General features: G+C 46.3%; 1 protein-coding gene across 2 annotated transcripts in view; it reads right to left on the minus strand.

Moving 5' to 3' along the window:
* Nucleotides 1-474: 474 nt before the first annotated feature.
* Nucleotides 475-23,408, minus strand: part of Il2ra (interleukin 2 receptor subunit alpha) — a 48,889-nt gene continuing 25,955 nt past the window's right edge. The window contains exons 2-9 of one of the 2 annotated variants that reach the window (XR_015640642.1): nt 17,207-17,383; nt 14,690-14,800; nt 11,860-11,972; nt 11,517-11,732; nt 9,709-9,780; nt 8,939-9,010; nt 7,169-7,235; nt 475-2,678 (exon numbers count right to left, since the gene is read on the minus strand). Coding sequence is in view for 1 of the 2 variants with exons in the window: in NM_013163.2 (NP_037295.1) it covers nt 2,654-2,678; nt 7,169-7,235; nt 8,939-9,010; nt 9,709-9,780; nt 11,517-11,732; nt 14,690-14,800; nt 17,207-17,383 (740 nt within the window). In the remaining variant the exon portion in view is untranslated. 2 annotated transcript variants of the gene reach the window in all.

Consider the following 23,408-nt stretch of genomic DNA (forward strand, 5'->3'; position numbering starts at 1 on the left):
GCGGGTGCTATGTGACAGCAGATGTATGTTGTGGAACTCCTCATATGGTGGCTTCCTGGGACAGCAGAGAGGGAGACAGGAAGCAAGGCTGGGCTCTCACCCTCAAAGGTTCAGCACCAGTTGACCTCCATAAGCAAGGCCCCAGCTCTTAAAGGTTCCAAACCCCAAGGCAGCACGGCTAGCTGGTGTTTGAACACAGGAGCCTGTGGAGGCTCCGAACAGCAACAGCCTTTTAGCATAATTTGTCAGACCTTCTTTTTTTTTGTGGTTCTTTTCTTGGGACCGAACCCAGGGCCTTGCGCTTCCTAGGTAAGCGCTCTACCACTGAGCTAAATCCCCAGCCCCTGTCAGACCTTCTTTATGTTATCAAAATAATTAAAACAATCCAAAGCTATTGAAGAGGATCCCCCAAAAGCTTTCCTAATGTAAACTGGTATCTCTCGATATTAATCATCTTAAAGACTAAAACCAAGAAAAGCTTAAATATTATTTATTAATTCTTTTATAAACAGCAAGATAAAATCCATTATATGTTAACACCAGACTGATGATATCATGCATGTAGCTTCTAGAAAATCCCACTCTACACTTGTGAAGGAGAGTAAAATAGTTTAAACATCTTAGTATTATATTAAAAAAATGTTATCATAATCCTATCTCCCATAATGAGTAATGGCAATAAAATTCAATTTAATGGGTCTGTAGAGATGGCTCAGGGGTTAAGAGCACTAACTAGCTCCTTTTTGGAGGACAGGGGTTTAAGTCCCAGCACCTATATGTAGCTCATAACCACCCGTCCAGGGAAATCCAACATATTCTTCTGGCCTCCCTGAGCAACAGTCACACACACGGTGCCCAGATAGATATACAGTAAAAATTAATTTTATACAAGTAAGACTGCTTTTATGGAAAGGGTGAGGGGCAAGGCAGGGTTTTGCTAGGTAAGTAAAACTGACCTCAGACTCACTGCGATCCTTCTGCCTCAGTCTCCTGAGTGCTGCTGGGCTTACAGGTGTGTACCACTACCCACAGCTCCTTAGTAAGATTTTAACATATTTTTTCTTTTTTTGAGATTCTGCTTAACTTTCCTTCCTGTCACGCCCCCACACGGAAAGGGAGAACATAGACAGGGGAAGTCTGGTTCGTACTTGGTCACCTAAAAGATTCAAAATGGCTGTCTGACCTTTGAAATTTTTTTCATAACACTTTCCGGCCTTTTCAGAAACGAAAACTGAGGGTTTAGGCTTCTTGTGAATCCCCTAAAACACTGTTAAGCATGAACATCTGACTTGACTCATCTGAAAGGAAATCTTACGCAAGAGATTGGACAAGAACGCTCTCGGGAGCCTGGGCATCAAAACCAGTTGCTTTTGGTACTAGTGGGAAAGGAGAGCACACAGGGATAGCCCAGTGCCCCACAAAGTGTGGTCAAGAGATCAGCATAGAAACACCACTCAGGACTTGTGAGAAATCCAAATTGTATATTACTGACTGAGAGACGGGCTGGCTCTGCAGTCTGTTTTCACAAGGCTTCCTGGTGATCTGGATTGGGGGACTCGGTTGGAGGGGACATTATCTGAGGATGCCCGGGATATCCAGTCTATAGTTAATCTTCTGTATAATCACCTTCTCTGTTTGCTTCTTTCTTCCTCCCTTCCGTAAACTTGAAAGCATTAGTTTCTTTTCAGTGTTTTCAAGTCCATACCCGCACCTCGTGTGTTCACCTGCAAGCATCAGATTAGTGTAGGCCAACCTGAGAGTACAGTGGACAGCAGTCCCAAAGAAACCAGCTCTTAGCGTGGCCTACCAGTAAAGCACCTGATTCACAGAGTTCATGTCCTGGGACTTCGTTTAGCCTTCCGCTCCAGGCACTGACCCTAGACAGAGGCTTCTGAATATTGAAGCCCCACAGACCCCACAGCTTCCCCACTTTGTCTTGATGTGATCCCTAAGTGGTTCTGCCACCTTGTCTGTTCTTCAGAACGTCAAAATCGAAGCTTCAGTGGAAAGGGGGTTTCCTTCTAAAAACATGGAGTCCTCATTGTCAGCCCAGAGTTTTAAAAAACTGATCAGTAAGTGATGAAATCACAAGAACCAGTTAGGCAAACAGAGGTTGAGAAAGGAGCCAGCCATACATGTGCCTAGGATGACCTTGTGAGAGCAGAAAGGAAGAAGAAAAGTGGATGGGTGGAGGTGGGTGGACCCAGGGGAGGAGGAAGGAGGAAGAGAAAGAGGAAGAGGAGGAAGACGAGGAGGGAGTATTTACATTAGTGCTGGGCTCTCCAAAAGAAGTCAACCTAAAGCAACTTTTCTATATTGTGTGTTCCACGAAAAGTGACCACACCATCGCAGCTCCCATCAACACATGTACACAAAACAAAACACACAGGGCACCGTTGGGCCCTCCCTCCCGTTAAAGCTTTAGAACTGCTGCACTGAAATGGTCAGATCCTATTCTTCAATGGAAAGTTCGGTTTAGTGATGAAGTTGCTATTTCCCGATGTGCCATTGTGTCTCGGGACTTCATAACTTTCCAGGACCCGAGGGATCAAAAGGAGAAAGGCACCCGTCGAGTGCACGTTTGACCCCTCAGGTGTTTCTTGAGCTTCACGAGTCCCATCATCTTCCCTTGGGCTCCAACTGTTCTAGCTTGCTAGATGGTTCTTCTGCTCTTCCTCCTGGAAGAAGATTAACCCCGTCAGAGCATGCCATGGTATACTAAGAACCATACGGTCCCCACCCAGACCCGTGTGAACTGAACAGTCCCTTTGAACCCTAATGGAGATTCTTCTAACTTTGAATTCTAACTCAGAATCTTGTTACTTTCCTACCTAACGAAAACCAGCCTCAAGGCTTTTGCGTTCCTCCAGAGGCCTAGAACTGGCTGTCCACTCAGCCTCTGCTCTGTGCATCGGTAAGTCAACCCAGTCATCTCACAGGGCAGCTAACTCCAGGCTTGACCGTAGAGATGTAGAGGCTGATTGGGTGTGAGCAAGTGGATGTCATACTGGGCCGTGCTTGTGGCTAACCTCCAGGGGGTGTGTTGCTTGAGACCCCCACTTTATATTTCATGGTAGGATCTAGTGGTCGCAGAGGCTCTCTACCTGAGAAACCCAGGGCCCCTCTCTGAGTTGCCCCTCTTCCGTACTCCCCATTTTTATACAGCTTACCAACCATACTAATCTGCTCAGTTCTTTTCTGTACCCCTTGGTTTGTTTCCTCCATTCAGCCAGATCCACAGATCCACAATATCACAATCACCAACTTCTATGTAGATTTATTCCATCGGGATGCAATCAAATGGCTGGCACATTGCCCATGGTAAACCTGGCCTCTATGTGGTGTGCAGATCACCCAGAAGCCCGGGGTTGCTGTTTCTCTTCTAGGTGAGGTGATCTGAGGGACTGTCCCCATTGGTGTCTTGTCCCAGCTCCTCAATGTGACCTCATCTTCCACGACAGTGTTTGTGTCCATGTGGGCAGTGTAGCCTCGTTGTGGCCATGGTTCCCATTCATTTTACATCCTACAACCCAACTTTCTCCCAGACATCACTACTCGGTTTCACACCTCCATAGTCACCCCAGCTTCCTCTTCCAGAAGCTGTTTCCTGCCTTGTTTTACCTGACACTTCAGAGGCACAATAAGCTGTCTTTGGATCCCACATAGATTAAAAGTCCTTTCTGTTTACATATCTTCATCTGAAACTTTTAACAAATCTCCCTCCCTTCCTTTCTCCCTCTCTCCCTCCGAATCTCCCTTTCTTATTTTTCCTCTATACTTAGGATTGAACCCAGGCCAGAGAAAACATCCTACTACTGACACATAAAACCCAACGATCTGACAGGGGGAAGAAAGATGTCTCAGAGGGGTAAAGGAGTTTGGTACCAAGCCTGGTGACTGAAGGAGAGAACCGACTCTCAGAAGTTGCCCTCTGACTTCCAGATGCATGCAAGTGTCCTAATCCCACCCAAAAATCAACGTTAAGAAACAGAAAAAGGAGAGAAAAGGATTAACAAAACAGTTCAAAGGGCTGGGTTGTAGCTGAGTAGAACACGTGTCTAGCATGCTTAAGGCCTCAGATTCAATTCCCAGGACTAAAATTTAAAGCAAAACAAAATTTCCAAGAGTGTAACCAACGTGAGCCGGCCCGTTCACACCCTTAACTCCTAGCAAGTGTTCCAAAACAGCCAGACCACCTCTGGCAAAGACCAAAATTTCCAGAATCCAGAGGTAGGATTTCCAATTGGCCACAAGAGAGCAGCACTACATGACATAGCTCTAGAAAGTAGACTTTATATATAATCTTACTTTTAATTATGCGTCCAGATGGGTATGTGTGCAAATGTGAACACAGGTACCTATGTGTCTGCAACATGGTCTTGTTAGGCTGGACTCCTTGGGGCTGGGATTTCAGAAGCGTTTTGTTTTGTTTTCTCGGGTGAGAGACCAAAGGGGTCCTTTTGAGATTATATTTCAGTCTCCCTGATGACCCTGGTACGGGGAGGTTCAGGTGAAACCCACACAATCTTAGACAGTTCCCGACTTCACACTGTAAGGTCTAAGCTCTCATCACTCACAAAGAGCCCCGTCCTCTGTTTCTGGGTGTTTGCAGCTTCAAGATGCCAAGCGGAAAGGTCTGTGCTTGGTAGATGCTCAGCCTGAGAGGAAGATGGTCTCACAAGTACTGAGGGCCTAGACTGACAGGGATGTTACATCATGTTTCATCTCCCAGAACTCTAAAAGAACACCTTAAGGAAGCGGGTAGATGGTCAGGCTATGAGTAATTCTTAGTTCAGCAGCTATGGGGCATCCTCATTTGGACCTCAACGACTTCTTCTTGCTTCTCTTGAGGAAAATGAGGAGTAGGCCGCATGAGCAGCACAAGAGTGGAAGAAATGGATTCCTACCCACCCACCCGCCCCATGACTGTGCTATTAAAGATTTAAGAGCATCAGGGCTGGCCAGAACCCGCTCTGACAGGAGGGGCACACCCTTGACATCTGGCACTGTGATGCTTTGGTGTTAATTGCCAATTTAACGCAACCTAAAGTTACTGGAAGGGAATCTCACTGGGGGGTGACCTGGGTTAGGTTGTCTGGGGATGTGTCTGCTGGCAGTGTCTTCATTACTGCAACTGATGTGGGAAGACCCGGTCTAAACGGGTTGGGGTCCTAGACTGTACGGAAAGAGGAAGTGAGCTGGTGTAAGTGTGTTTTCTTGCTTGCTTATTCAGCGCTCCCTGCTATTGACTGAGGGTGAGATGGGAGGAACAGCTTCGGTTGCGGCCACCTTAGCTGCCACACAAGGACGGACTGCATCCCGGATGTGGGAGTCACATGAACCCCTTCCCTCTTAGGTTGCTTCTGTTGGGGTGTTTTTATCATATCCACAGGAAACAACACGAAGACAGAACATCTCGCACAGTTGACTCTAACGAGGATGGATTTGGCTTTTCTCAAGATGGTTTTACATTCCTAACTCTATTTTTGTCTTTAAATAGTGTGTTTAGCTTTTGTTTTGTTTTGTTTCCTTTTGTTTTTTTTTTTTTTTTTTTTTTTTTTTTTGGTATGAGAGCTCATGTAACCCAGGATGACCTTGAATTTTGGATTTCCCTGCTTCTGCCTCCTGAGTACTAGGATTAGAGGTGTATGCCGCTGTACCTGGTGTCTTATGGTGCTGAGATCCAGCCTGGGCTTGGTGAGCAGGACTCACTGTACCAACTGAACTACATCCCTCGGCACGTTATGGATCCGTTTAATTTTGAGACAGGTCTCACTATGTAGCTGAAGCCGGCATGCGATTATCTATGCAGCCCGACTGCTCTCAAACTCAAACTCATGATCTCCCTGCCTTCAGCTCTTGAGTGCTGATAGCAATGTACTGCCGTGCACGGCCCTCCCGCAACCCCCATTGTATGTGTGAGTGTGTGCTCGTGTGTGTGTGTGTGTGTGTGTGTGCACGCATGCGTGTGTGCAGGTGCATGTGTATGCATGTGTACATGCATGTGTGTGTGCGTGTGTGTGAGGATGTGTGTGTGCGCGCGCACGTGTGTGCACATGTGTGTGTGAGTATGTGTGCAGGTGCATGTGTATGCATGTGCACATGCATGTGTGAGTGTGTGTGCACATGTGTATGTTTGTGCACGTGTGTGAGTGTGTGCATGTGTGCATGTGTGCGTGTGCACGTGTGTGTGTGTGTAAGTACATGTGCTCACCTAGATTTCTAGTTTCTATCTCACACAAAACTCTACTCAGTCATGGCTTGAAAATATGTTTATCCTTAAGAAGACATTATATGAGCCATGGTAGATATCACTGACCAAGATACTTAGGGCCTAAAAATCGAGGGCACTCCAAGACAGGCAGACACACAGACACAGCCAGAATACAGAGCCTCCCCTGCTCTTGCTAGCAGGGGCCTTTCTCTGTATTTAATGCTAAATGCTAAGAACTGTTTTTAAAGCCTTGTGGATGCCCAGCAACCTCCACCCATGTCATCAAGACTGGTGTAGCCACGGTCCTGTCTCCCCTCTCCGTCCCTTCTACCCATGCTGATTTCTAGCAGAGAAGTGGCAGAGTTGGAGGGAGGGTGGAGTGGCATGGTCTGTTCCAGCATCATTGGTAAACCCTGGTGGATGGGCTGCAAGGTTGAAAATATCTAAATAGGATTAAAACTCTTCTATCTGCACATTCGGATAGTCTATGTTTTCCTAATCTCTGAACAGCACAGATCTCTGAGACCAGGGCTGATGTTTGCTCATGTAACCCACACAGTACTGGGCACGCATATTCAGTAAGAGTACGTGTGCCGTGGAGCAAATGTATGTGGAGGCTAGAGGCTAACTAGAGCATTGTTCCTTGGGATTCTGTTCTCATTAGAGTCTCCTAATGAACTGGGCATTCACCAGATTCGCTAGGCTGGCTGGCCTGAGAGTAGAACAGAATCCACCTCTGCCTGCCCCTGACCGCTCTGGAATTATAGAATTATAGGTAAACGCCATCACATTTAGTTTGTTTAAACAAAGCTTTTAGGGATTGAACGTAAGTCTCATGCTTGCATGGAAGCCATCTTCCCATCCTGTTGGCTAAGGTCAAGTTCTAAGTAATGTTCACGCTGCCACGTCAGGGACCGACGTCGGGGCTCTAGGTCTTCCCAGGGTTGGACTTACCATCTATGTTGCCAGGTGAACCCACTCAGGAGGAGGATGCTGAGGAGCAGGAAGATGCAGCTGGCCACTGTCAAGAGAGAGGGAGTTCAGGTTGGGGCTATGCTTTGGGGAGGTGCAGGCGGTGGGGTGGGGGGGGGGGGGAGGGGCTGCTGGATCCATAGCTCAGGTGAGAAAATTCTCTAGGTGACCAAGAACCTCCCAAACAGCAGAGGCCTATGGTTTCAGTTTCTTCATCTTTCTTTCCTCCTCTCCCTGGACACCCCTTAAAGGAGGCTGGTGCTTGTCCTCCGGACAGAACAGCTCAACCTGAGGAAGGCCCAGAGGACAGTCCTCGCTAACTGCATCTCTCATGAAGGAAACATTGAAACAAGATCCTAAACACGCTGATATCCCCTGGAAGTGCTCGCACTTCCCAAGGGTCGACTCTCGAAGCTTCCAGAACCCGCCATTTATTCATCGGTCCAGGAAGGTGGAGCTCCGAGGCCTGTTTTTGCCCCTCCTACCAGGGATAACTGAAGTGCTTATGGACAATATTTTTTCTCTCCTTTGGTCCCTGTTGTGTCCCTCAGTAAAGTTGAGGGGTGTGGGTTGTTCTTGAAGATGTATGTGAGAGGAACTGGTTCAGGGCGATTTAAGGTTTAGCTCTTGGTTTATGCTGATTGGCAGGTTCTAGAATCACATCAGAGATAAAACTCTGGGCACTTCCGTGAGAGGGTATCCAGATTAGGTTAAATGGAGGTAGGAAGGCCTGCTCTAAAAGTGGGGCCCCATCCCCTGGGCTCCCTAAAAAGAAGAGTGAACTGAACACAAGCTTTTATCTTTCTCTTCTTAAAATTGTTTTTTATTTTTATTTTTTATTAAATCAGGATCCCACTGTGCCAGTCTGGCTGTCCTGGAATTCACTGTGCAGACCAGGCTGGCCTCTGCCTTCCAAGTACTGGGATTAGAGGCGGACACCAGGATGGCTAGCTTGTCTCTGTTTCTTTTCTTTTCTTTTTTTAATGGATTTTTAAAAAAGATTTATTTTTATTTTACATGCATGGGTATTTCACCTACATGTGTAGCTGTGCATCATGCATGTGCTTGGTGCTTTTGTAGGCAAGGAGGGGGCATTAGGTCGCCCTGGAGCTGGAGTTACAGGTGGCTGTGAGCTACTATTTAAGTGCTGAGAATCAAACTAAGGTCCTTTGGGAGAGCATCCAGTACTCTTAACCACCGAGCCAGCTCTCCAGCCCTTACTGGATTTTTAAAAAGATTTTCTTATTTATATGAGTACACTGTAGCTGTCTGTCTTCAGACACACCAGAAAAGGGCACTGGATCCCATTTACAGATGGTTGTGAGCCACCATGTGGTTGCTGGGATTTGAACTCAGGACCTCTGGAAGAGCAGCCAGTGCTCTTAACCACTGAGCCATCTCTCCAGCCCCTCTTCTCTGTTTCTTAACCACAGATGCTCTGTGACCAGCTGCTCAGTCTCCTGCTGACATGGGTTCCCCGTCGTGATGGACCGAATTCCAGAACTGTGAATCAGAACAAACCCTCCTTTCCTTCGGTTTGTTGATCAGATGTTTGGTCACAGCAATGCAAAAGGTAGCTGGTGCGACTCCCGTCGTACTACAGCTGACCCATGGGATTGTGAGCAACAATAGCCGTTAAAGTCATCTTCTCCCCTTAGAAACATCAGTGAAAGAAGGGCCATTTCAACCAGCCAAGCTACCACATCTTGGCATGTAGCACCACTTGTCCATGAACGAAACGATCTGACCCACCTGCTACCTGATACTCCTTTGTGAACACGAATGTCTCCATAGTTGTAGTTGCTTCTGTGAGTTGTGAGAAGTCTGTGGAAAAGAGAGATGAGGGGACACTTAGTTTATGGTAAGCGTAGGACTGCATGAGGCTGGGAGAGGAAGGGCTTCTCACTAGGTTGGGGGAAGGGATGTGAGGGGCCAGGAGAGCAGAGTCTGTCTGGAGACCTCAACCTCTGTCCTGTGGTTTCTCCTTCTTCAGATTGTTCGTGTGTGTGTGTGTGTGTGTGTGTGTGTGTGTGTGTGTGTGTGTACACATGTGTCTGCAAGTGCCCATGCACATGTGTCTATGGAGGTCAGAGGTCAACATCAGACGCCTTTCTTAATTGATTACCTTATTTTTTGACATCTCTTACAGAACCTGGAGCTCATTGGCTCAGCTACACTAGCTGATGGCCAGCAAGCTTTGGAGATCATCACATCTCTGCCTCCCCAGTGCTAGGAGTATAGGTGATCACTGCCTTACGTAGCTTTTTTAAAAAACTGAGTATGGTTTCTCGGAGATCAATCTCACATCCTCGAGCGTTGCACGACAAGCACCTTACCAACTAAGCCATCTTCCCTGACTGACTGGGGCTGATTGCTATGGTCAAATTCTGGCTTTGGAGAAGAAGGAAGAGACGAGGGTTGTCTTCCCCTCCTCTTCGCATTCATCGCCTGAGAGGCGTGCATAGCCACTGTCTGCCGTTGCCTGATGGCCAAATATCTGTTTGGGGAAGTTTGCTCCATACCTGTGTTGGGGGTGGGACAGGAAACCTCACTCTCTGGGAAAGAATTTCTGCTTCCTTGAGATTCTTCACTAGCTGCAGAAGAAAGAAAGCAATTATTTGGAGCCAAAGATGGTGATGGGGAATTCTAATGCCTTCTTCCACCCACCCTCTGGGGCTCCTGGCTCTAGTTATACCTGTTAAGGCATGGCACCTTTTTGGGGCATGTCTCTGGGATACAGTTCCATATCAGGGATACTAAAAGCAGTTAAGGAGCCATAGAAAAGCACGTAAATGGGAATTCTAAGCTGGATAGTGACTGTCTATGGAACTGTGGACAAGTCTTTCTCTTTAGGCTTTGTACTCAGCCCCGAATTCCACCCTTGACTTGGAAATGTGTCAGAATAACACACACACACACACACACACACAGAGAGAGAGAGAGAGAGAGAGAGAGAGAGAGACAGAGAGACAGAGACAGAGAGACAGAGAGACAGAGAGACAGAGAGACAGAGAGACAGAGAGACAGAGAGAGAGACAGAGACAGAGAGAGACAGAGACAGAGAAAGAGAGAAAGGGAGAAAGGGAGAAAGGAAGAGAGCGCAACCACCACCACCAAATGGAGACAAATGGAACTTTGACAGTTTCTTTTGTGATCCGTGACCCAGTGTGCTGGCTAGTTTTTACATCAACGTGACATAGGCTAGAGTCATTGAAGAAGAGGGAACTTGAGTTGAGAAAATGCTATCATAACACTGAGCTGTAGGCAAGCGTGTGGGGCATTTTCTTAATAAGTGATTGCTGTGGGAGGGCTCAGCCCACTGTGGGTGGGGCCATCCTTGGGCTGCTGGTCCTGGGTTCTGTAAGAAAGCAGGGTGAGCAAATCATGAGGAGCAAGCCAATAAGCAGCACCCCACCCCCCATGGCCCAGGTATCGATTCCTGCCTCCAGGCTCCTGTCCTGTTTCCTGACTTCCTTCCATCACAAATAACAATGTGTAAATGTAAGCCAAATAAACCCTTTCCTCCCCAAGTTGCTTTTGATTATGGCGTTTCCTCACAGCAATAGTGACCCTAAGTCAGACACCCAGGGTCTTGCCATTCCGTGTCTTTCAAGGAAGATTATTGGCATGCCCTGGCCATGGGGGTGGCTCACTGGAGGCAAATTCTGAGAAGCAATGCGCATCCTGAGAGAACCATGGAGGGAGTCCTGAAATATGACAGATGGCAGTAAGCAAAGGAACTAGGAAAATTCATAGGAGAGAATATGGGTAGCTTTTGTATATGGGTAGCTTATTGAAGGAGTAAGATTTCAAACAAAAATGGTTGAAGACCTCAACACAGGCAGGTTGTATGTGATCAGGACTGGGTATGGGAAAACACAGGCTGAAGCAAACTACTTCCCACATACTTTTTACCAAAGGTCAGGGGAGACCTTTACAAGGGACACACAGTACAATGGAACACAGTACGAATGACAAATAAGTACAAAGAAGAGACATGTGGGCGTGACGCTGAACTTTCCCTGGTGAACTATGGGATATCTTGGCCATTGGGCAGAAGTTGTGGGAGCTCGGGCTCAGATAGACGCAGGATAGCACTGTTACCAAGAGACAGCATCCTGTATGATTCGGAGCACTGGAGAGATCCTCATTCCCCTACCCATCTCTATGTAGAGAGTTAAGGGGACCTCAGCATTTCATGTGAACTGTGTTTTAAAAGGTGAGACCTAGAGTGTCAAGTGGCTTTTTCCCAAGGCCCCGTGGCATCATGGAGTCTCACCTTGGTCCAGACAAGAAAAGGATGGATAGACACAAGAAAGGACCAACTTACCCAGAAATTGATGGTGTTCTTTTTCATCTACACACGTGAGCTGGGGATGCGTCCACCTTATCTCCCCACACACTGTCTTGCAGATGCTGATAGCAGGACCTCTCTGTAGAGCCTTGTATCCTTGAATACACGTGTAGAGAACTATCTGTCCTTCCACGAAGTGGTAGATTCTCTTGGTGTCTTCATGTCTCCAAGGAGGGGGCTCCCTGCAGTGACCTGAAAGGAAAAGAATGCTGAGGGCGAGTTTGGGAAAGCACAGCGAGTGCCTCTAGGTTAGCAACTCTGGTGGCTAAAACTGGACCTCGGTGCTTCTTTATTGGTTTCACTCTTTCCCCGAACCTACAAGAGCTGACAGACTCCAGCTGTCAGAAACGCAGGCATTGTAGGAAGGCATGGAACGCGGAGTCGTGCAGCTATTTCCTCTGAGTTGGAATATCGCCTCTTGGAGGAGGGCTCCTTGGGAGTAAGAGAAATAAACAAACCCCACAGACGTCAGCATGCTCTGGCAACTCATCGCCCCTCTTCCCTTATTGTTTGTTACATAAGCAGTTACGATATCTGAGGGAAAGGAGACTCAAACTATCAGGGGGGCCCTGTGCCAGCCCTGCAGGGAGCTCCAGCATTGCAACTGTCAAGGGTTCTCATCCATGCTGGGGTGGGGTTTCTGACGATGCAGCTGTATTGGAGTTACCCATGCTCCCAAGGGTGAGTTCATTGGCTCATTACACGACACTTGGGTGGAATCGTTTCTTTAGTTTGAGGGTAGAGCTCTATCATTGTCTGTTCAGGTCTCCCCAGGAAAAGTCACATGGTGGTCACTCCTGCAAGGTTGGAAGTTGATCAGCTGAGAAAGACATAGATGGTGGACCGGCAGGTGAAGAGGGTATGCTTGCCCAGAGCACGGGGTGATGTGCTTTTCATTTGACCCGTGCTGCAAAGACCCTGGGGGTTTTTTGAAAAGCGAATGAGCGAGGCTCTTCGCCGAGAGTCAGCAGCAGGATGGAGCAGATGGACAGACGTCTCTGTAAGCCACTGGATGCCTGAGGTGGAACACTTCTGAGTGGCAGTTAGTGGTCAGCCTGGGACTTGGGGAAGCTGGCCAAGGATAAAGCTAATGTCTGGAGGAGGGAACACTGAGAGAATCTCAGAGAAATGCATTGTGACCTTTGATTTAACCACAGCTGAAGCATGACCCACATGGACCCTGTCAAGCTCCTATACCCAGCAACTTCACACTCACTGGAGTGAACCCAGGTTTGGCTGAACGTTGGCCCCCAGAGATCATGGCCTGTTCTGAATTAATCTTGGAATTCCCAACCAATGGCCCTCCATCTAATCAGACAGAACTATACATGCTGTCGAACTCTGGATCATAAATTACACACAAGTTTAGAGCCTCCCAGGTTTTCAAAACACCTGAGGACCTGAAACAATCCCCCAAAGAACCACATACAAGCTCTCTGCCCCCACAGGGAGCTGGGTGTCGCTGATCTGAGCTATTTTCTGTTACATTACACTTTGTGTAACAGCATTGGGACTGAGTTTTAGTCTCAGAACAAATTTTTAGATCAAGAAACATTATAGTTGATAGAACCTGTTTAAATTTGATTTTTTTTCCTTTAAGGTGTAAACCCAAAACTATGGCAATTTATGAAACATCCTTCAGCTAGAAACTGCTTGTCCTCTCCCCCTCCCCCTCCCTTTTCCTTCCCCATCCCTCCCCCTCTCCCTCCCCCTTTCCCCTCCCCCTCCCCCCTTCCCCCTTCCCATTCCTTCCCTCCCCCTCCCCCTCCTTTCTGTCTCTCTCTGTCTCTCTCTATCGTTATTTGGGGGGCAAGGAGGGTATCATACAGATCAGGATGGCTTTGAACTTATCATTCTCCTGCTTCTGCTCCCCAAATGCTAGAGACAGACATGTACAAGTATGCCCAGTTCATCTGATTGTCTCTTGAGTAAGGACAAATATTGACACCCCAGGAATGGAGACCTTTCAGTAACTGCAGAGGTGGGCACCAATTATCAGGAGAGCAGAGAAAACATTAAATGTACCAGAGAACATGATTCCAGGACAGAGCTTTGAGAGGAAAGGGGCTGAAAACATCGCATTGCAATAACGCTTCACAATATTGGACACTGTGAGTGATTTTAAACAGCTAAAAATAAACTCTCAGAAGAAAGGGACTGGAGGTCTTGCTTCCACTCTGTGTTGTGACTTCAGCTAAATCATTCCATGGCTCTGTGTCTTTGTTTCCTTGGTAACCAAGAACTTCTTGCTCCCTGACTCACTCAGCCAGGGGAGGGGGCATTCAAATGGGATTATACACGATGTAATAAAGTTCTTTGTAAGGTTATAACTTTATTATAAGACTACGGGGTCTTCTAATGGCTCACTGGTCCCTGCAAATCTCAGGCCTAACACTAGCGATCTCTCTCTCTCTCTCTCTCTCTCTCTCTCTCTCTCTCTCTCTCTCCCTCTGACATCACGGTTTAATTTAAGTATTACCATTTCGTCTGGGAGAGTGTGGGGCAGACACAGAGCCTACTCCATTCACACCTCACTAAGTAGTGAGCGAGTGTCTGGGGTTCATTTTACAGCTGTGTTCTGTAAAAGGCAAACTATTTATCAATTGTTTTGCTTGAAGATCATTGATTTGTGCTTAAGGGAAAATTGGGGGGATTCGTAAGGGCAGGGACCTTTGTCTATTCAAACACTTTGTTCCATGGGTGGCGCCTAGATCGCAGATATTCCCAGCACATGCTTTTGAATTGAATCTGTAGGAGCTGAATTATTTTTTCCTCTTTCTTTTTTTTTCTTTTTTCTTTTTTCTTTTCTTTTTTTTTTTTTTTTCTGGAGCTGGGGACCGAACCCAGGGCCTTTCGTTTGCTAGGCAAGCGCTCTACCACTGAGCTAAATCCCCAACCCCAGGAGCTGAATTCTTATGCTCCCAAACCGTAGCCTGTGTTACTATCAGAAAGTGTGGCTTGAATTGCTAAGCAGTGAGTCTGCCAATCTTAGGCAATGTCATCATCTGCATGGAGTTCTGAGACGAAGAGAGCGAATTGTAATTGCCTGTCTAGAACAGGACTAATCTCCCTCCTTGGGCTCATCCTTTCTGTGTAACCAAAGGTCAGGAGCCGGAGAGAGAGGATGGTTGTGGAGACGCATGTCTTACCTGCAAGGTTCTCCTGGTACACAGACTGTGTTGATTTCTGCGTGTCCGTGGTCTGTTGCTCTTTCTGTCCTTCAGGTTGAGGTGTAACTTGCTCTCTTGAGTTGTCATGGGCTAGAGCATATGAGAGAAACGAGGCAAGAAAATTTCCCAAACGCTCAGAATAGAAAAGGCTATCTACGCAGTCATTCACCCTGGGACATCTCTGTGGTGCCCGGGGATTGTCTGCCTATGCAGTCATTCACCCTGGGACATCTCTCTGGTGCCTGGGCACTGTCTGTGTTGAGTGTGCAAAGATAAACAAACGAGACCTCCCTCACGTAGGGCACCTGGGACCTTGCTGCCAGACAGGCACGAGAAATGGTAAGCTCGAGTGAGCTCAAACCCCAGGGATCTCAGAACTGAGAGCGGCAGGAGTGGAGCCATTCCCTGCCTGCCTCTACCTGCTCTGGAATACGTAACCGTGACACTCCACTGAGGACCGTGGGTCACACGGCATAAACACCTGCAGTTCTCCTTGCTAATGAGGTTTCTAGGCATCCCTGAGCCATGAGCCAATGAACTTCCCTTCCTGGGTATCCCTTCCGCAAAAGGAGGAAGCCCCACTGGCTCACCCTGAATAAAGTATACGAAGTCACATCTACCATCAAATAAACCAGTTTGAACAAGCAAGGATCATCTCCCTGGACTTAAAGAGCAGCACCCAAATCTCCCGAAAAAAGGCCTCTCTTCCAGCCCCTCCCTACTCTTGGCACTCTGAATCAAACCGGGTTCTGCCTGTCTTGGGCTCTGCCTTCCCCTCCTGCCTGGCGTGTGGTCACCCTAAGGAGAAGTGTGGACTGGGGGACCCCCGCGGACCCAGTTCCTAACTCACAGCAGTTCAGCAATTCACTTGTGGCGCCCAGGTATACACAGGAGGCTGAGAAACAGCATTCACGCCAAACTCCAGCCTTTTCCCCTTCCGGGAAAACACGGACTGTGGACCCCCATTCTGCCTCTCCTTCTGCCTCCCCTGAGCAGCATGTCAGCTCTGCTCAGGCACCCCAGCCAGGCAGGGCTCAGTAGGGCAGCTTGGATGGGGCCAGCACACTTAGCTTAGCATTAACCTCTCCATACTCATACGCATATTGGCTTTGGGCACACCATATTCCTAAAAGAAATGCAAGATTCTTCTGGAAAATCCTATGTACATGTGGATCAAACTCAAGTGGCTTCGTTCCTTGTCACCAAGGCTGCCAGTGTCACATACGGCAGGCGGGAGTAATCTATCTCCACAACGTTTATTTAACTCCCTCACCCCCTTTAATGGTTCAAAGCAATTCCAGTCAGAGAAATGAGCTCTTAAGGCAATGGTCAGAAAACTCCTGCACCTGTGAAGAGCTGGCAGAGAGGTGACAGGTGAGCACCTCGGTGAGGGGACAACAGAGATTCAGCTTTGTAATAAAGGGAGATGTTGGGGAAATGAGTAAACCAGGCACTTTGACAGAGCAGTCATCTTCAAACTCTGCCCTCCAGCCATGGTTGGCTCACTCCATCTTCATGGTTAAAAAATAAAGGTGACTAGAACAACAGATCAGTAATGGGACCCACCTAGGTGTCTAACAACGGAGGAATGATTAAAGCAAATGTGGGATATATGGATTTTTTCTTTAGTATTTACGCGCGCGCGCACACACACACACACACACACACACACACACACACACACGAGTCATGATCCCACTATTTGATCCTGATTGGCCTGGAGCTCACTCTATAAACCAGGCTGGCTTCAAACTCACAGACATCCACCTGCCTCTGGCTGCTGAGTGCTGGGTTTTAAAACACTACCCTCAGCTCAGCTAGGATGAGATTTTTTTTCAGCCAGAAAGAAGAAAATAAATACACCTAAAGGTAACAATATTAAGCAAATTAAGCCAGCTGCAGAAAGAGAAATATGTTTTCTTCCATGTGTAGCTCCTAGACTTTCTACAGGTAACTAAAAGTAATTGTATCTATATGACCTGAAAGTACAAGGAAACTGTCTAAGGAATCCAAAAGTTAGTAATGGAGGGGAGCGGGAATAGAGGAGAGAGCAGGGGTTTCTTCAGATGGGGGAAAAATATGCTCATTCTACAGTGTATGATAATATCCTTATGTAATACACTACTATGTATAATAATTATACATGAAATATATACAATGAAATATACAATGAAAAAATGTGTATGCACACCCCAGAATGGAGAAGAAACTGAGTCCAGAAACAGGCTGTGTGACGGAGCGTTCTGAATCAAGGAAGAGGAAAAGTCAACAGCAAAGTCACGGAACCTATCAGATTGACTCAGGCTTAGTCAAGAACTTAGCAAGCCTAAGTTCCTAGACCAAGTAGACTTCATCAAATAACGTTAGACGAGTGGATATTACAGAAGCCTTTAAAATCTGTTGTTCATAGAGTCGTCCGCCATTTTTTGGGAGCTGGAGTCTGTCCCCTTTTATCCCTAGTTCCTTTCCCATCCAGGTTACAAAGGGGACACTCACAGTTGCTTGTGCACTGACAGTTGTTGCTCCAGGAGTTTCCTAGACAAGCCATATAGACCAGCTCATTCAGTCTTCGGAAACCTCTCTTGCATTCACAGTTTAGGATGGTGCCGTTCTTGTAGGAGAGGGCTTTGAACGTGGCATTGGGGACCTCCGGTGGGTCATACAGACACAGCTCTGCAAAGGCAAGAAGAACGCTGGTGAGACATGAGTTTGATTTTGCAGTAGTTTGCTCATGCATTCCCTTTTCTTCCGATTTACAGGATTGGTACGTACTCCACCTCCTCGGAGGCTCACACTGCAGTTCCTGTCCTGGCTGGGTTTTAGGTCAACTGGATACAAGATAGTTATTTGAGACAAGGAAACCCCAAGTGAGAAAATGCCTCCATAACCTGGAGGCCAGTAGTGTGTTTTCTTAATTGGTGGTTGATAGGATAGGGCCCACCCCACTGTGGGTGGTGCCACCCTGGGCTGGTGGTCTGGGTGCTATAAGAAAGCAGGCTTAGCAAGCCAGTAAGCAGCACTCCTCCATGGCCTATGGATCAACCTCTGCCTCCAGGACCCTGCCCTGACTTCTTTCAGCAATGAAGTAGAGGTGTAAGCTAAATAAACTCCTCCCAAGTTGCTTTTGGTTATGGCGCTGTTTGCTGAGAACGACTTGGATGCCACACTCTTGAACTCCTAGAAGCAATATTGTGCCTGTCAGCATCTTATCATGCAGAGAGGAAGGGCTCATGGCGTTCCACCCCTACCTGATAATGACTTACAGTTAACTGTTGCTGGGCAGGAGGATATCATGAGGTCCCTTTACTGAGTATATAGGCAAGTGATGGTTGCTGAGAGAGGGAGAGACAGTTTCCTCAGGAAAATCAGTCTATGTAGCCACTGGTGCGTTGCTTATATACCTGTAAATAACCCTGCACCCCTGTTCCTGCAAGTGGCTCTATAAACTCATTGGTTTGCTACAAAGACACGAACACATAAGAACAGCTAGTTGGGAAGAGGCAGGGCATCGGTAGGAGTGGGAGCCCAGAGGGTGCTGGGTGTGTGCGAATATGACCGAAGTACGTTATCCGCATCTAGGGGAATGCCAATAATGAACCCATCACATAATTAATATAGGAAAAGATAAACAGCTGTGTCAGAGATGGTATAGCAGCGTTCACCCACTTTCCTCTACAAACCGTAGAAGTAGAGTACAAATAAGTAGAATTTTATTCCGAAGATATTCCATATCTAGCATACACAGGAGAGAGGGTGGGTGGGCCAAGGCAGGTCAAAACTTCTGAGACAGATCAGGTGTCCTAGGATGATCACCAGAACTAGAGGGTCCCCTGTAATCTTTTAAAATAAAGATATTTATTTATTTATTTATTTATTTATTTATTTATTTATTTATTTATGTGAGTACACTGACCTGTCAGACAACCAGAAGAGGGCACCAGATGTTTCAGTTTGCCCTGGAGTTATCTGTATTTTGATGCTAATTCTGCTGCCCCAAGGACAGCTGCCTAATCACATACTCAGGACTCAGGTGACTTCATCACCATTTAATTTGTAAAATAAAGGCGAGAGCTGGTGATTGGGCAGGGGAAGGGAAGTTGGAGGAGAGGGGGAGAGAATGGGGGGGGCGCAGGTCAGAGGAGAAGGAGGAAGAGGGAGCTGAAGCACGTGGCATGGAGAAACCGCAAGTTATGAGGGATTTCACAGCTGGGGAACAGAATAGCGCAGTGGTAGATTGTTGTAAGTCCCCATAGTGGCCTCCCCTCAGGAGCACAACCCACAGAGCACAGATTGACAAAGTGACCGCTGCAATAGCATGAGGGTGTAAGGTTTTTAATCCATGTACGTGGGGTTGCTCATCCATGCAGGGAGAGGCAACCCTGAACCCAAAAAGCACACAACTTTTGTTCATTACAAAGGGCAGAGTTCAGCAACAGGGTTAGCTGGCCTATTCTCATTGGTGGTACACAGGACAAAGGATCTGGTCAGGTATTGGCTGGCCTGCTCAAGGGGCCGTTCTTGGCTCAGTTGGTTACTTTCCTTGTCCATCCCTACACCTGGCCTTGGAGAATCACTGGGAAAGGGCTAAGTTGGCACGTCCCTTAGAGGGGGGTGAACTGAGTGGTCAGGCAGGGTCAGGATGACATCTTGCAGTTGTTCTTGGAATTTACCACAGGGAGGGGTAGGGGGTCTTTCCGAAAACAGTTGTTTTTTGTTTTGTCTTAATTAGCTTAGTCAGAATCTTGATCACCAAAGTTTTATCATATCACTGGGCATCATGATGTCAGACGTATCTCTCAGAAAGGTCACAAGTTTGTCATAGGCATCCTGACCACCAAATGTATTTCTCAAAACCTCGTTTTTATAACTTTGTTTCTCATAGCTATGAAACTTTGAAACTTTATTTCTTCAAGATCTGCCCAATCTAGGAGTGAGCTTGTATTCATATTAATTGAATTGTGTTTTCTGTGCACGGGCATGTTCGGGTTGGAGAGGTTACTGCAACAACCAGATCCCATTACAGATGGTTGTGAGCCACCATGTGGTTGCTGGGAATTGAACTCAGGACCTCTGGAAGAGCAGTTGGTGCTCTTAACTGCTGAGTCATCTCTCTACCCCCCACACCCCCCACTCCATGTAATCTATTTAAGAGGAAGTTTTCCTGTGTAGCCCAAACTGAACTCAAGCTTGTCATGTAGCTGAGGATGACCTTGAACTCCTACCATCCTGCTTCCAATCCCAATTGCTGGGATTACAGGTGCACACCACCACAGCCAGCTCTCTACGCCCCACTCTTGAAGGGGAAAGCAACCCTGATCTAAGTGAAAACCCTTCCATTGCAACAAGTTCTTGCTCTTCAAGACATCGGGTGACTAGGGAAATACCACAGCCAGCGTTAAGAGATGGCAAGGAATGGGAATGGCGGCGGGAAAGCAGGGGTGCATTATGGCGCGAGGGCTGAGTGTGTAAAGGTGCTAGTCATCAAACTGCCATCCCACCTGCTCCATCTGGGACGGCACACTGAGGCTGACACCAGCACCTGTTTATACATGGGACTGTCCTGTATCATGACGGTTGGCTGGACAGTTGCCTAGAGAAATCGAAACACACTTCTGGGTGTATCTGTAAGCACATTGCCTGAGAAGACTGACTACAGGTCATCAAAATAATAGGGAAAAAACCCACCTTCAGTGTGGGCAGGCACACAACAGTCAGCTGGGATGTAGCCGGGACAGGAAGCAGAAGGCAAAGAAGTATGTCCTCTCTATCATCCCCTCCCCTTCACCCAGTCCCCTTCTCCTTCTCCCTCTTCTCTTTTCTCTCTCTCTCTCTCTCTCTCTCTCTCTCTCTCTCTCTCTCTCTCATTCTCTCTCTCTCTCATTCTCTCTCTCTCTCATTCTCTCTCTCTCTCTCTCTCTCTCTCTCTCTCTCTCCTGCCCCTTCCTCCTCCTTCCCTCCCCTTCCCTCCAACCCCCCTCCCTCTCTTCTAGGCCTCTGTGTAGTTTGAATGAAAACGGCCCTCATAATATTTGAATGCTTGGTCCCGTTTGGTGGAACTGTTTGGGAAGGATGATTCATGGGAGGGTCACCTCATAGAACGCACCTTTACACACTTACCTGTCTTGCCAGCCTACTCCTGACCTTGGAAGACAGACGTTAACTTACAGATCGAAGAAGTTCACCACACCAGACAGAATAGATTTTAAAAAAGCAAAGTGTCAGGCATCCATTGCCAATATGCCAAAAAACTAAAGAAAATGTCTTAGAGCAGCCAGAGGAAACAGTTACACACACTAGCGGGGAAAGTGTTGGATGACAACTGACTTCACCACAGAAACAAAGGGAGCCAGAAAACACTGGAACAAAGCCAGCCTCCAAACAGACACACAGACAGGCTGTCAGGTCAATCCTGATTAGATATGAATCCTTTCAAAAATGAAGGTGGGGTTAGCACATTTTCAGGTAAAGAGAAAGTTTATAAAAATCCCACCAGCACACTTATATTGCATATTAAAAGTGAGAATAAAGCTAAGGACAAAATGTCAAGCCTCAGGGAAATTATATTAGTCAGAAGTAGGAATCTACTGGGAACAATGCGGGGTATGAGTAAGCATATATTCATGAGAAAATCCCAGTTTTTTTCCTTGAAAGAATTTCCAAAATAGAACAATTACATGGTGTGGTAAGTCTTTTGTTTATTTTAATTTAATTGTGCGTGTTGGGGGAGGGGGTGAGCACATGTGTGCAGTTCTCCTAGAGACCAGAAGAGGGCGTCAGATCTCCAGAGACAGAGGTGATTGTGAGCTGCACAATGTGGGTGCCTGGAACTAAAGTCAGATCTTCAGGAAGAGCAGAATGCATTTCTTAACCACTGAGCCATCTTGCTAGTCCCTACAGGACAGATCTTAACACCTATGTACATGTCAAACACGTGACAACTTTGGCAAGAAAGTTGAGAGGCTGATCAGCCTTTAGCTTTTTAAATTCTTCTAGCATGTCTGAAATGGTACAGTGCTAACTAAATAGAACATAGGAAATTAAGAATGTTAGTAAATATTACAGAGAAGGCATTTAATAATGAAATAGTACAGGAATAAAAATGTAACAGAATAAATTAAACAGAACATTCCAATATGTATTAAATATATATCTGGTTAAACCAAAATGGAGAAGCACAAAGATAGAAAAATACAAATGGGGCATCTAGAAAAAAGCAAGAAGGCAGATGTCAAGGTCAAACTATTACCAGTGATTACATTAAACATAAACGAACAAATTTTTCTAACACAGAAGCTTTCAGACTACAACAAGCAGCAGGGTTCAACTGAGTGCTGTTTAAGTGAAGAAAATGCTTAAATATGAAAACCAAAATAAATTGAGTGAAAGTACAGAAAAAAGATACGCAGAGATAAGCACAGGAAAGCTGATATAGTTATGTAACCATCAGAAAGTAGTTTCGTGGAAAGGGGCATTTTACACAGCTAAAATGCCACTTTCCATGAAAGTACCAAGAATTCCACATAATGGCGTATGTAAGTCAGTGAGACCGTCTCAAATCACTTGTCATATGTTTATACTAAGTTAATTAAACAAGATACAAAGTTAGTTGCATTTACACAGCAGAACCATAAACTACTCAAGAAAAAATTCAGCCACACCTACAAGAAGACTGGACTTGAAAATGGCAAAAGAATTTCTGCTGAGAAAAAAAATTTTTAAGAGCAGTAAATAGAGAAACACACAATATTTATACATTGGAGGATTGGGTCTTAAAAAGACATGTCAGTTTACCTTCAATTCATCGGTTCGATGTACATTTTAGTAAAATTGGAAAGTTGTTTTCAAACATCCTTGGAAGTGTCTAAGATTGTAAAATAAAGTCTATGCTCGGAGACTCGTAACATCTGTCACCAACAGCATCAATAAAGCTAGTCATGGAGACAGCAAGCAACTGAGACAAAAACATGTACAGCAATGGAACATGAGTCCTAGAAGCTCATGAACACTTAATTAGCCACCCCGCCACCAATTTGCCAAAGCAATTCCACGAAAAGAGGAAATCGTTCTCAACAGATACTCTTGAGTCGCGTGGATAAGTGTGTAAATGGAAAAGAGTTTCCTTCCACGGATAGAACTTATTTTTCTTTCATATTAAGAATATACACACACACACACACACACACACACACACACACACACACACACGCACATACTGCATGTAACCATAGGATTAAAGCTGTAATGCTTCTAAAAGGAAATAAAGGCTGACAGCTTTAGAAGTTGTGCATAGGTAAAGGATTTCTTAGGACCCAACATCCACTGAATATAAAAGAAAAACAGAGCTGGAAGATGGCTCAGTGCTGCCCTTCACAGAGGACCTGTGTTTTGTTCCCAGCCACCTGAACCAAGCAGCTCACAAACACCTGTAACCCTAGCTTCAGAGGGTCTGACCCCCTCCCACCCCCTCCTCCAGATTAAAATTATTATAAAGAAAAAACCCACAAAAGCATCAGCTAATCCAAAGACCACAAGAAAATAGAGAGGCTATGGCAAACTGTGAGAAAACCACTTATTATGTATAGATGACAATATTTCTTCCCAGAATACGTAAAGACCTCCACAGCAGCACCAAAAGGCAAATGACTCCACAGATGAACAAACACTTGAATAGCCACGTTTCCACAGAAAACATGATTAT

Source organism: Rattus norvegicus, chromosome 17 (genome assembly GCF_021556685.1).
Source record: "Rattus norvegicus strain SHRSP/BbbUtx chromosome 17, alternate assembly SHRSP_T2T, whole genome shotgun sequence".
NCBI lineage: Eukaryota > Metazoa > Chordata > Mammalia > Rodentia > Muridae > Rattus > Rattus norvegicus.